At 34.7% G+C, this 15431-nt stretch overlaps 1 protein-coding gene across 1 annotated transcript; it reads left to right on the top strand.

Moving 5' to 3' along the window:
* The first annotated feature begins 10116 nt into the window (after positions 1-10116).
* LOC140160940 (G-protein coupled receptor GRL101-like) lies at positions 10117-11478 on the top strand. The gene has a single exon (XM_072184292.1). It carries the CDS (start codon positions 10117-10119, stop codon positions 11476-11478), a length of 1362 nt encoding a protein of 453 aa, XP_072040393.1.
* Positions 11479-15431: the final 3953 nt, after the last annotated feature.

Below are 15431 nucleotides of genomic sequence, written 5' to 3'. Positions count from 1 at the left end.
TTTACGGGACCCAGCAGTGTAGTGAACTTCTGCGAATTGCAGCTACTGTGAACATTTTTTTACAACGTTGCGTGTCTTATAATTACACATCTATATAACCAAACATGTTTGTACTGTTCAGGTATTTTATTTAATTATTATTTCATTCATTTAGGCCTACATTATGTACCCCAATTCAGCAGAAAGCTGGTCTAACATGTGCCACGCTATTATACGCATATTATAGGCCTATGGGTATTGTATGTCAACCAAATTATTCATTATTATAAGAGGAGGCCTATTTGTTACAAAAAATAAGAATGTCAGGAAAGGAGCATCCAGAAATATGTTGGTTGAAATTCAAAATTCTGGGAGTTTTTAAAGAACAAAATGAGGATCATTCGGGGAGATATATTTAATTCGATCAGAATGCAAAGAGGAGTCCTTGCCCTCCTAAAAGAAAACTCCTGGCAACGCCACTGGGGAGTGGGAAAGTGAGGATAGATGAATAGATGGAGGGAGGGGATGATATGGAGAGGTGGTGATGGTGGTGGTGGGGGGGGCTAGGGAGAGCAAACAAATAAAATGGGCCTGTGTCTTGATGGAAATATAAAATTGACAAAGCTGACGTTTATTGGAATAATAATTGAGCTTTTATTATAATAATCCGGGACAATAATATAGGCATATCACAAGAATAGTTAATTGAAACATGTTTAGAAGTATAATTTTAGCGTATAGCTCATAACATAGGCCTAATTCCCATTGCATTGGTCATCGCCAAGAGATGTAATCCATGTTTATTCAAACTAAGCGCCTATTGTAATAAGTGTTACCAACAAACCACTTCAGCAAACAAAAGGGAGAAATTTGATGCAGTCGCTTTTACATACCCTTATTTTGATCACCCATTGATACACTTCCCCTAGTTTAAACAACAAGACGCTGTTGGTACAGAAACCAATCTGACGTTCGCGTTGAAGTGAAGTTGAGCAAGAAATCGAATCGATATTTTTGAAGTTGCCGTTAAAGTTCCAGTAACTTCATTCCGCAAGCTCTCTATTGTTTGCGATTTTCGTACAAAATAACATACAAGCCGATTCAAAAAGAAGTAAACTCGTGTTTGTGGCGCTTATAGAAGGAATCAGCTGTAAATGAAAATATCATTGAAAAGAGCAGATTCGTCTAAATTAAAAAAAATAATATTTGCTTTTACCAAAACCAAGTTTTACTCATTTGAATAAAACCAACCATTTTTGTAGCTGCACACGGTTTCACTTACAATGTGTGTAGTGTATTGATTGGTATGGCGCTATATTCCATGGCGCAAAATCCACGACGGTGCTTCAGGTTGCATGGAAACTCTTATAACTTGTGTAATTCGTCGTTTTCCTGATGGTCCGACTAAAACTTGCTTGGGAAATGTTGTGAAAGGGGTTGCGTCTTGATCTGTTGATCTTTGGGTCTATTTGCAATGCATGCCTAACTCTATTAGTATCGGTTCACTTCTGATAGTTCGCGGTCATCCGGACCCTGAAGCTGTTGGTTCATTAGAGTAACATTGAATCTAAGCTTGTTCACATTCTAATATTTCAATTCTTAAAAAAAAAAAAAAACATGTTTGTTTCCTGTAGCAGGTCTAAAAAGTCAAATGCGAAATGCGTTTTTTTTTTTAATTTTTTTTTTTTAATCCATGCCTTGAAATGAACAAAAAAACCTTTTTAATGCGAATTGGAATGGGAATTTACAGTGGGTTTCTCCGACACCCACAAAAAAAATCATATTTCTTCATATTCAAGAATAATTTTCTGATCCCCTTTTAACCTGCAAATGAAAAAAGGTATTTAAATTTAAAAAATTTGTGATGCTTTCTCCAGCAGTTTTTCACTACACGCGTTTGTGTAATGTGTAAATGTTTTCTCCAGTAGTGTTTTATATTATTTTTTTTGCGATTTTCTGGTGTGTTTTTTCTCCTTTTTAATTAAAAAAAATCTAATGCGCAAAATAAGACGCAAAAACGAAATGCGCGCGCTACAGGAAACAAACTTGTTGTTTTTTGGCCTTACATGTACTTGATATCCGATCAGATATGAGAAACTGAAAACAAAAGAGACGATGAACTTCACGAGGACTCTTAGTTTCATGAAACTTTGGCGCCATAATTGAGGTGCCATGTTGTACTTGGTCTGTATTTTTATGTGCAGTGCAATTTGATAAAATTGAAAAATGAAAAAATAATTCATGGGGGTCCGTCTTTGGGCCATTATGTAGCCCGCTAGGTATTATTTGATCGAAACCACTCCTGCATCACAACTTTATTTTGCATTTGAATATAGCGCCATACTAGTCAACACACTGATCATGACTACATGCTTCGGAAGTGAAACCGTGTGCAGCTACAAAAATCGGCGGTTTTATTCAAATGAGTATAACTCGGGTTTGGTATAAGCAAATACAACAATTCGTTCACAATCTGCTTTTTAAAAAAAAAATTAGACATTCAAAATATGCTCTTTTAATAATATTCACATTTTACACCTGATTACTTTTAGATTTTGTACAAAAGCTACGCTTCTGTTTCGGCAAAGGTTAAAGCCTTAATATACGATTTCCGTCAAATTTTGATTTTGTTATTCTTTATTCAAAATGTTGAAATAATATTAGTAATAACTGACGAGAAGGGTTGCTGTCCATTTTAGGTTGAAATAACAAGGTAAAGTGAAAGAAACCCCACTGGTTATTTTGGCCATTTAACACGTAGTTCTATGGGGGGGACATATTATCATAATTTTTAAATTATGATAATATGTCAAACTTTGCTCTGTTGACCTACAAAGACAACAAATGTGGCCGATTCCATTTAGGTGCAAGTTGGGACATGTGTAAAGATTACAAATTTACAAAAAAAATCAGGTTTGAAAAAAATTAACCAATTTCATTTTATATGATCGTACATTATGGCTTTAAGGTATGATGGAGATCAAATCAAAATGTTTTCTACTAAAGACTGCCAGGTTTACAGGTATGTACCATGGTTTGGGCACAGATTATAGAAGGAATCCTTCTATAATCTGTGGTTTAGGGGTACCTTTTCAGCGACTTGGGTATTGATGGGTGGGTTTCAGTGGAGATTAATGCGCCCAATTGCAAAAGTGCTCTTTAAATTAATACAAGTTTGGTGCTTTTGTGACAAATTGGTATATTGACGGTTTGCAAAAACGACAAAAAGTAGGTATAGAGAAAGTCTACATCCAAACATTTGCGTGGCACATCCCCGTATACATCTTTTGAAAATCCCATCACTCACCCCGAGATATTAACTTGCCTCATTGTTAGCAGCTGTTAGTGTAAGTATAAAACAAGCTTACCAACTAACACTACTGTGTTATATATGTGTGATTGTCTAGGATATTGTAATCGCCTTCGGTGTTTAATTAAATCGATTTATTAATAGATTGTGAGATTTGCCTTTACTTTTGCATGGGCTTAAAAAAAAAATCAAATCAAGCGACAAATTTGGGCAAGTAATAATAGTCGTGGGCGTATTCTAGTAAATCATTAAAAAAAATCAGTATAGTATTGAGATTTTTATTAGCAAAAGTCGGTCAAATATCAGGGAGTAATGAAGAACGATAATGATATTATTTCTGTACCGACGGTTTTGAATTTCGCATTATAAAAAAATAAAAGGCAATGCTAGTTCACCACTTGACGCACGCGCTTACCATGCTTACTTTGTATTGTCGGAAATACGATAACTCCATGCAAAGAATTTAACATACAACAATGTACAATGACATGACTGCTGAGTTGTCGAGATTATCTTTCTTGTGTAGCAGATCATGTGGCCATAGCCACATTACTACCAAGTAGCCAACAGCAATTGTCGATATTTGGTGGCAATGTCTCAGACACTGATCAATTTCTGCCCAGCTCATAAGAACTTTATGGATGTGCAGAGTGGAATTTTAAACCAAGCTCAAATCACATCTCCGAATAAATTCGACTGATGGAAAACGGGATTGAAGAAAGTTTTCTTTTCAATATATGGTGAGTTATGATATCTTTCACTCAAATCATGTCTTTGTGGGATGAACAAGCTTTACACGTCAACTACGAGATTTGGAGCAACGTAGTATAGATTTTAAGTGAGATTTTATTAGCGGTCACTTCTACGTTTTATGATATTGAAATGTCAGTTTCGAAAATTCATATACAAATGTTAGAATTTTATATACCAAAAAACAACAACTTATATCCATATGGAAAGGTTTCTATACAAAAACGATTCTCTTATAAACCATCATGCGCACAGTTTCCACCTCGATACACCTGAGCACACATTTTCGTCCAAGAGCTTTCAAGCAGAGAACAATAAGCAGTGAATGTCTCCACCACAGTCTTTGATTACACTACACGGTTGAGTGCATAGCAATGTGAGAGCTGTGGAGCTTCTAGCTGAAAAATGGGCCTCTTTGATTGGTTTTTGTCGAAACCTCAAGTGTTCCCTTCATCCAATCAGAATTTGTTTTTATATCAAACGAAAGATAACACTTCCCCCTAAAACACTTTTCGTCATTCGGTCAACAGATAACGCAATACAATGTTATAGCAAGGTGAATGTGGTAAATCTGTTAAAAACTACCTATCCAATCGCATGTTTTTGACCAAAATGTAGGTTTTAAAAGTCAAAACCTCAAGTGTTCCTTACAATATTTGTCAAATTGTATTAAATGAAAAGACACACTTATATTGTCCATACACTAGCGTCACTAGAATGAGCAATGGTCAATTCTCTTTAAATTGCAAATATTGTACAAAAAGTTTACTATTTTCGCCTGTTTTGTCATACGGTTGTAAATTCAATGAACTATGACTTTGCTAAAAGAGCGCTTGCGTATGTCCGCGCGCACATTCGTTGCATATAACATAATGACTAGTGGAGCGTGAGTCCTGCTCTCAACTAGTTTGAAAAGAGTTGATATTTTATGACAAAACAGAGAGAATAGTAACCATGGTAACTACGTTATTTTAGAAGAAGTGTGAAAAATAAATCACCTTTTTTCTTGCGCCAGATCGAAACATGAACTTCCCTTTATATTTCTTCTGATTTCTTCGTACATACATTAATCAATACACTACCGGAATTACTCGATAACAGCGGATTTTTATAACATTATTACAACAACAAAATAAAAGGAATTTAATATGTGGGTCCATTACAGTGCAATATTTTATTATCATGGTCACGTTTGATGGTATTTTTCTATGTGGAGGTGACAGATATAGTTTATTATCTTACTTATATGAATTTTTTCTACATAGTCATCTTTTTGAGTAGAACATTCATAATCACTTTATATTCTTAATAAACATAATTTTACACCAGTTATATTTATTATATTTAGTTCTAGTCGATCATGCGATTTCGAATTTTGTACAAGAAAGAAATGAATACTAGAAGTTCTCATTGTTTAAAAGCTATTTCAAGAATTATTTTTAGAAATCTGCCTTTAGTCATCATCCCTTTTATCAATCATGGTTTTTTTTAAATAACAAAATTAATCAGAGCTAGAAATTACTTACTGTGTGGCCTTTGAATTTCCTCCTTAAAACGCTATACGACGATAACGACATCCATCCATTAATCTCGTCACAAGTTGAGAGTCTTTTCATTATCTGAAAACAATGAATGGAAAAGAAACGAATTCTAGACTTTGTTCAATCTCGTATTTAATGCAGGTCGTGTATTAAATGCATGGCCAAGTTTATATATGAGCTATTCTATTTGAACTGCACGTCTATGATGGAAACTGTTTAATGATTTCAAACAAATCCGATATTTTAAGCCATTTCAAATTCAAACATTTTTGTAACGGTCAAACAAATTTGGTAAAATTATAGATTCGGCCATTTCAGTTATTCTAAATTCCCTACAAGATTTAATCATTTTAATACAAAATCAGACGGAAATATGTAAAAGATTTAAGATTTTGAATTTATTAGCCCAGAATGCATCACCGTAATCCATTCCACGTTTTTCGAGGTTCAGATCAAATTCGTCTTCATAGATGTGACAGGTGGCAGATAGAGTTTATTCTCTCCCGCATTTGAAAATAATTCTTATTTCTACTCATCTTTGTGGTCTATTGCCATTTGGTCTAATACCATTTGGTCTAATTCCCGTTTAGTCTATATTCAATTGGTCTATTACCAGAAAGGCTAATTGCCACTTGGTCTAATAATCATATAGTCTAATAGCCATTCAGTCTAATATTGTTTGGTCTAATAACCGGTATGTCTACTAACCATATAGTCTAATAACCATTTGGTCTAATATTTCTTTAATAACCATTTGGTCTAATAACCGTTTGGTCTAATAATCGTTAAATCTAATACTCGTATGGTCTGATAACCAGTTTTGGTTTTAGACTTATTGATTATTAGACTAAATGGTTATCGGACCAAATGGTTATCGGACCAAATGGTTAAAGGACCAAATGATTATTGGACGTAGTGGTTATAGACCTAATGGGTTTAGACGAAATGGATGTAGACGAACTGGATATTAGCCCAAATGGTATTAGACCAAATGGCAAATCCCCATCTTTGTGACATGTTTGAGTACAGAATAAGATGAATAATGTTTGAAATTAGTCCATTTAATCAATTTATATGCTTTAGTGACCTACATTTATATGCTTTTGTAGCCTACATTTCGAATTTTGTACATGAAGGAAATGAACACTGGAAGTTCTTATTGTTAAATTTGGAATTATATCGATAATAACTTTAGAAATCTGTCTTTAATCATCAGCCTTTTTTATCAACCACGTCTTCTTTTTAAATATGTCACAAATAAAATTAATTAGAGCTAGAAATTGCCGAGGAAATATTTGCGTGGGATTAATTTGAAGTATTCGAATAACTCTATTCGCCGTAGAGGTGATGGTGTAACATGATTAACTACCATCATGACCATAGAAATAGGTTAAACCATATTTGAATATCGCCCTGCAAATTATACAAGCAGGTTGCAAGTCTGCAATCATAGATTGAATACAATACCGTTCTTTTCAAAGATATTTATCTTACAGATGCGAGTAATCGCCATAATATGAATATTCAATAGAATTACTATCCAGGTCTTCATCCCTGCTCTTTGACATCTATGGTTCAATGCAGAGGTACGGCGCGTGAACGTACTAGTGCAGTGCGATATATTCAAATATTGGTTTAACCTGTTACTATGGTAGGTGACCCTACTACATCATCACTTCTACGGCGAATACCACTCAGAACGCTAGTGAGCAGCGCCTTTGTTATGATCAAAGATTAACAGTTTGAGCTCATCTTGATTCCCTGCTAGATTCAAACCACGGTTGTTTGATGTGATCATTTATTAATTTTTTAACAAAACATAATAATGTTCAATTCTAGATCTGAATAATACCAACAGCTATCACACTAATAAACTGTACATACACATATATTTTTAACATGTATTTTATTAATCTTTTTCTGCTTTTTTAATCTAAATTCTATAAACTGTACATTTGTGTGCAAATTGAGGGCGCTATTTAGATATTTTTTAAATTTAAATTAGCCAAATAATATGAGTTATACCTTTTATTTCATGATAAAAAGTTTTTTGAAAATTCCCATGTCATTTGTTAGTATTTTTGCTGATGTTCTAATACCATTTTACAAGTGTCTACCTCTTGTAAAGATGAAAACAAATAGACAAATAGCGCCACCATTGTTCAATTTTTCTTTAAAATGACTCAGTTTTACATGCCCTCAAACAACCGTGAAACATTTTAATACAAAACCAGAAGGGAAATATGTAAAAGATTAGGATTTTATTGCGCCCGAAATCAATATTTTAGGTTCAGATCAAAATCTTAAGAGATGATGGAAAGAGTCTGGTTTTTCAAAATGCTAGTTTGTTCAATAGCATCTCAATAAAAGCAAATTTACTATCTTATAAATCTAATACGGAAGCTGAATGTCAACGTCAAGGATATGCTGTAGCTTTAATCAAATATATCTTGATTCTCCAGGGTATGACAGAGCATGTAACAACTTTGTAATTGCGATTGTGTTTATTTCATTGCAATGTATAGAAATGCAAATCGTTTCTGCTCCCTCGGAACCTTCACAAGGACTATACGCCGTAGAAGTGACGTCATAATCGGATTGACTACCATAGCAATAGATGAATACAATTTTTGAATAGACCGCCCTGCACTACAAGCAAATTGCACGAATCACCTGTGTATGTCAGCAAACATAGATTGAATACAATACCGTTCTTTTCAAAGATACTTATCTTACAGGTGCGAGTGATCAGCTTTTCTTTGACATCTATGGTTCAATGCATCGGTACCGCGTGAACGTTGTAGTGCAGTGCGGTATAGTCAAAATTGTATTCATCTATTGCTATGGTAGTTAATCCGATTAACTACGTCACTTCTACGGCGTATTGCTATAAATACAGTTTAATATGTTTGAATATGCCACTTCGATATATGGATTTACATTTACTACTTCACGGTTAGGTTAGAATTCAATTTTACAGCTTTTAAATTAAATATTACAAATGTTGTATTGTCGCCAAAATAATACGTGCGATAAATAACTTTATATGCGTATGTCACTGCTTCCGGGCTGATGGGAAGAACTCGCGATTGGAAAGAATAAAACTTCTTTCGTTATTGCTTGCCTAGAGTTCATTGCCAACAATTACGTTTACAATTTATATGGTAATACGCGTAGCAGCATCGCTCACAAAATTGTAATTCCATTTTCTGTACTTGTACTTACATACAGGTTTTGACGGTGAAACTATCGTAAACGATTTCAAGGATCACAACAATGGTACTTCGGAGTGCACACAATTTAAATTGGAAAGTTACGTTTACACTCGTTTTCAATGTACTATTTCTTGGCTGTATGCAAACAAGAAATGTAATAGCTAGTGGATTATCCCGGATGCAAATAACACCATTGTGGAACACGAACAGAAATGAATCATCTTGTGTTATTAATAATGGGACGCACCAGAGGACAAGAATCGTTCATGGCAGCGTAGATGAAACGTGCAGCCTTCAAGCAACACTGCCATCAGAATCAAATTTGGTAACGCAAATTGAAATTCACCTTATAGGGAATGCATCAGAAGCATCGTACTTCTATGTGGAAAGAAAAGGTGGAAATATAAACTGTGGAAAGAAATTTGTAGTAATAAAACGCAAACTCGTGAATGAATCTTGTCAGGCAATTTTCAGACACGGAAATCTCCAGTTGAATTTATTCGGTGATGTCGCTATCAACATCAGTACAACAACGGTGGAAGAATCTGAATTTATATGCCCAGAAGCATTCGGAAGTTCTGATACAGACGCAACCCTATGTCCCTTTATACGTGGATATAATACGACTTATACATGTCCAGGTTTTATACCAATACCAGGAATCTGCAACATGAATTTCCAATCCAAATGCGCCGCTTTTCTTGGGAGCAACGAGGTGGCTTTTCAATGTCCGAATGCAAATGATTCTGAAATTCAAATGGCAATGGTACTTTACCCGCACAATATTATTGCACTGCATCTGAGTGCCAATAATATACATTCAATGGAAAGCACGACATTTGATGGGTTAGATTCTATACAAAGACTGGATATTTCTTTTAATATACTAAAACGATTACCGAAGGACATCTTCTTGAGGTTATCCAATATTTTTCTTCTAGATCTCTCTAACAACAACTTGCAAGAACTTGATGGTTCCGTATTTCAAAATCTTAAAATACTCCGTTTATTGTTCTTGAATAATAATGAACTGACTGTATTGCCGAGGCAATTATTTGAAGGTTCGCCAAATTTGATCAATTTATTTCTCTACGGTAATAGAATCAGCATATTGCCTTCTGTTATTTTTAACGGTTTGCACAGGCTCGGTGTTCTTTTGCTGTATAATAACAAGCTGGTAACTTTAAAGAGTGGATTATTCGTAGATTTGTCCAACTTAGGAATTCTGGTGTTAAGCTTTAATCAAATTTCAACTTTAGAAGCTGGAGTATTTGACAAGTTGATCAGCTTACATACTCTGTATCTACCTTCAAATAAATTGATGAAACTGGATAATGATATTTTCAAACAGAATACCCAGTTAACCACAGTAGATATATCATCAAATTACTTAACAAAGACACCATATTTTGGTAACTTGATTCATCTCAATCGCTTAGATATACAAGATAATCCACTTACAGATATCAACAATAATGATCTCGCTAAGCTTTCAACATTTACTGTTGTGTATACAAGCCAACATGAGATTTGTGAGTGTTTCGTACCGCCCAATATTAGTTGTAGCGCAGCAGATAATCGATCACCATATTTAAGTTGTGGCAGATTGCTATCAGACAAGGCATTAGCCACCATGATGTGGTTCATTGGTATAAATGCCCTCGCTGGAAACATCTTTGTATTGTCTTGGAGGAAGCGGGGGAAGAAGAAGGCGTCTCAAAAGAACAAAGTCCAAGATCTCCTGCTTAGTAATCTTGCGATGTCTGACTTACTCATGGGTGTTTATATGTTGCTGATAGCATCTGCTGATGTCTACTTTGGAGACTACTTTCCAATGCAATCTGAAACCTGGAGAACGGGAATCACCTGCAGGATTGCTGGAGCTTTGTCTTTGTTATCAAGTGAAGCCTCTGTGTTCTTTGTTACCATTATCAGTACTGACAGGTTTGTTTGTATTAAATACCCTCACATAAGTAAAACTCTTAAAACTAGGATATGTTACATAGCTGTGACACTTACGTGGCTCATAGCAGCTGTAATTGGAATCGTCCCATCAGCTTTGTCTGGAATTAATTTCAAATTTTACGATAACTCCCATGTGTGTATTGGTCTACCACTATCCTTAATCCACTTGTACTCTTCAACAGAGTTAACCAAGAAAATTTGTCCTGATACAGGATCATGCTACGAAGTTCCTCTTCTAATTACTGAATCGGGACCACTTGTGTCTGGTTTGTACTTCTCATCTGCGATCTTTCTTGGTCTGAACTGTATCTGTTATCTTGCGATACTTGCTTGCTATATAGAAGTCGTAAGAGTTGTCTACAAGTCGTCTAAAAGAGCTGGACTTAATAAGGAAATGAAAGAACAGATGAGGTTGACTTTTAAAGTAGCAGCTATAGTTGCCACGGACTTTGCATGTTGGTTTCCAGTTATTGTGCTCGGTATTCTTGTTCAAGCTAGGGTACTTACCCTCCCTCCTTCAGTGTATGCTTGGTGTGTTACCTTTGTGTTACCTATCAACTCTGCCATCAATCCATACCTATATACCATTGCTGCTATAATTAGCTTTCGTAGGAAACAGAAGATTGGAGATGCTAGCACCTCACACGCTGATTCCCTGCAACAAAGGGCTGATGGGTTAGCGAGTAGACAAGTGCATACAGTACAGACTGATGACTAAACCCGTACCATGCATGACTGTCCTACAATTCATTCTCGTTTTAGCATTTTATGGACCAACTGCTTACATTTGTGACGTGATGTCAAAAGGAGACACTTTTGGGCAGGTTATCAATTTTGAGGTTTTTACATATCTTAAATATAGAAATATTTTGCTCCACAATGCTGTTTTCCCCAATGAAATCGGACATTCCTAAGCGAAGATATTAAGTTCGTAAGTTATGGTATTATAAAATTGGAAATTGAGATATCGGCCTTTAAAAATATTATTGACAATGTCGAGAGTAGGAATTACCTAGAAAAATGTCTCAAAAAATACAAGATGCCAGTTATATTCCGGTCTGAAACTATCAGACAATATTTTAAACATTAATAACATCACAAATTCGCAACAAACCCAAATTGTGAAAAAGTCACCCCCGGGCAGATTTTTGGCTATTTCTCCATTTGATCCGCCCAAAAGTGTCTCCTGTTGACATGACGCGTCACATTTGTCTCAAATAAGCTATAGTTAAAAATACAAAGTGAAAATTCGTAAGTGTGAAATGGTTAAAGTGATTTCAATGCTAATTGCCAGGTTTTTTTGTGTAGATATATATTTAATGTCACATGTAATGAATGTAAATAAAGCATATAAAGTGATATTTGAGTAAAGTTAGAATTGTGAAGTGATGCAAGGTTTTAAATAATTGTATATATATAAGACCGGAATGTAATTATGTTGTGTGTAAATACACTCCGCCAAACAATTAAGGTACCAGTTATTTTGTATCCCTGTATATCCTAAACAAAGGCGGATATGTCATAATTAGAACAAGCAGCCAAGCCAATAGCTGCATCTTTTAGCTCAGATTTAAGACCTCATTCGTTAAAATCGGGCAGGAAATAAAGATACGATGATCCAAACACCAAAGGAAGATGCAAATCCAAAAGTTGTAGTTTTGCTCACAGATTGAGAATCTGTGTTTTGCTCCATTGCACGCACTTTTGATTTGTACTAGCGCCGTGCTTACATTGATTATCACATTAAAACTAGCTCCGTGTTTTCCATTGATTAGAACATGAAAGTGCAACTTTTGATTTCGTTACTTCCTTGGGTTTTAGATCACCTTTCCTTTAATACTCAACAAATTTCAACAAATTAGGTTTTAAATCAGAGCTAAAGGGTACAGGTACTGAACGCTTAACTTTGTTTAGGATATACAGGGGTGAACATAACTGGTACCTTAATTATTTTGTGCACTGTATACTAAATTTACACTTAACCGAATTACACTCCTTATCTTCAGCTCTTGGGCAATTTTGGAATTTAACATTGTACCAAATGGTCATCTTTATTGTGTTAAAATCGGGCTGGGTGTTTTGTTTCAAGAGCTTATTAATCGATATTTGAAGACAAAAAATGCAAATTGTGTATTTGGAGACAACCCCCAATCTGTTTGGGTATAGTATTATATGAAACACCTTCTATATGTACCCTATATCACATTGTTACTTTAAAAATATGATGAACATTTTATTGAACGGTTTTCCACCAAAGGCTACCACACGTACGTCACTATTCGCTTTCCTATATCTTCATAAGCAACTCGTTTGAAAGGTAAGCTGTTATTAATATTAACTTGCCTCAGTGTTAGTATAAAACGAGCTTACCAATAAATACTGTTGTGTCACGTATGTGTGATTATGTCAGTCGCTTTAAAGTTTTTAATTACACGATTTAAAATGGATTGCAATATTCACCTTGATTTTTGCATGGGTATATTGTGCGCAATGGATTTGTTTAAATCACGCAAATCAAATCAAGCGACAAATTTGGCAAGTAATAATAGTCGTGGGCGGTAAATTCTAGCAAAGCATTTTAAAGAAACTATTGAGGTCTTTCATGTCTTTACAGAACAGTTTGTCAAACATCGCTAGACTCAGTAAGTAATGAAGAACGATACTGACATTATTTTTCTGTACCGATGGTTTTGAATTTCGCTGTATATAAAAATTGAAAAGTATCAGTTTACCACTTCACTTCACGTTAGGTAATTAATAATTGGTGACGAGATCTCACTATGGACCACAATGGCCTCATCCCAATGCCATAGTTTGATAACGTCAATTAAACAATCATAGAGCAAAATTTGACCTCAAGTTGCGGAGTACGAGTTTGTGTACTCAAATTTTCAATGGTCATTCAATGAATGTGCAACTGTATCGGGGTTAAAGAAATGTGCCCTGATAGATGAGCATGTTGTGGATCCTAGTGTCTTTGACACGAATCAGTTTGTCCAGTTCATCAGATACATGGCCGGGATACATGGATATCCAGAATGGAATTTTTAACTAAGCTCAAGTACATCTCCGAAGAAATTCAATTGATGACGGACAGAACCCGGGACAGAAGAACCCTATTTTTTTTAAAAATATACGAGTATGGTGAGTTATGGTAACAAACTGTATGATCTGTTAATATATGAGAAAAGTAGACTAGATTTCAATCGAGATTTGATTTACGGTCACTTCCTCATAATAGATTCATGGTGTCACTTTGAAGTTTGATGTAATAAACCATGCATACTACGATATTGAAATGTCAATCACTGTAGTTTGGAAAATTCATATCCAAGTTTTGGAAAATTGTCTTTAAGCAAAAACTTACAATGCCTGAATTTTAGTATGTGTACGATTAATATACGTTATACAACGTAAACTTGAAACCCGACTTTTAATCATCGCAATCGGCTATACGACGGCTGAGATGCAAGCGAATAATCTTCGTACACAAACCTCCGCCAATTCGGCACAGAAACAGTGGCGAAAACAGAACTCAAAAATCACTTTTTCTTGAATTGTGCACCTCCAGATTTCAATTTTAGGTTTTTGAGATACAAAATGTGTCATTAAAATCGTCATTACTGAACCCATGAAGATAAATCAGACTATTTCTACTGACTGATTTTTTTCCAAAGAAGTCGGTGAAATAGTTTTCAATCTGAACATTATGAAGCTGCCACGTTAATTGGTCAAAAGTTAAACGTGACAAAACAGGTAGAATAACAACTATGTTATTCTGGAAGAAGCGTGAATATTAAATCGACCTGCTAGTGCTAGATCAAAACACGAACTTCCTTTTATATTTATTCTTTCTACATACATAAATCAATTTGTCCTCAGAATAATTAAATAACAGTGGGGTTTTATAAAATTACCTCAACAAAAGGAATTTAATATGTGGGTCCATTTACATAGAATTTTTATGACAATTGTCACGTCTGATACTATTTTCGTTTATATGAATGTGACAGAGATAGTTTATACTCTCAATTATTTGACAATTGTTGCAAATTATTTTTTATTTTTATACTCATCTTTTCAAGTACATAAAAAGATGATTATTGTTCATTTAATCACTTCATATTCATTTGCAACTTATAGTAACCTATATTTCGATTTTGAATAAGAGGTAAATAAATATTCTGAATGCTTTATATCTATATATATATTTGAAATATGTCACAAAACAATTTTAATAAGCGCTAGAAATTGATTATTGCGTGGGATTAATGCAAGTGTTATTATAAAACTCTATACGATGTTAACGAAATCCGTGCACTATCTGGACCATTTCTGCAAGACTAATTTGTTCAATCTTGTATCAGTTCAGGTCACCTATCATTGTATTAAATGCATGGCCAAGTTTATATCGGCTATTCTATTCGAACTGCACGTGTATGATGGAGATTTTTGGGTGATTTCAATTAAATCCGTTATTTTGATCCATTTTGAATTTAAATATTTTATATTTTAACAAGATTTTGGATTCCACCGTTAAACAATGGTGGACGAATCTGAATTTATATGCCCGAAGCATTCGGAAGTTCGATACACACCTATGTTACTCTATACGTGGATACAATACGACTTATACATGTCCAGGTTTTACACCAATACCAGGAATCTGCA

The sequence above is a fragment of the Amphiura filiformis genome, chromosome 1, assembly GCF_039555335.1.
Source record: "Amphiura filiformis chromosome 1, Afil_fr2py, whole genome shotgun sequence".
Lineage (NCBI taxonomy): Eukaryota > Metazoa > Echinodermata > Ophiuroidea > Amphilepidida > Amphiuridae > Amphiura > Amphiura filiformis.
The sequence above is the reverse complement of the archived record's forward strand: the minus strand, read 5'-3'. Positions and strand labels throughout refer to the sequence as shown.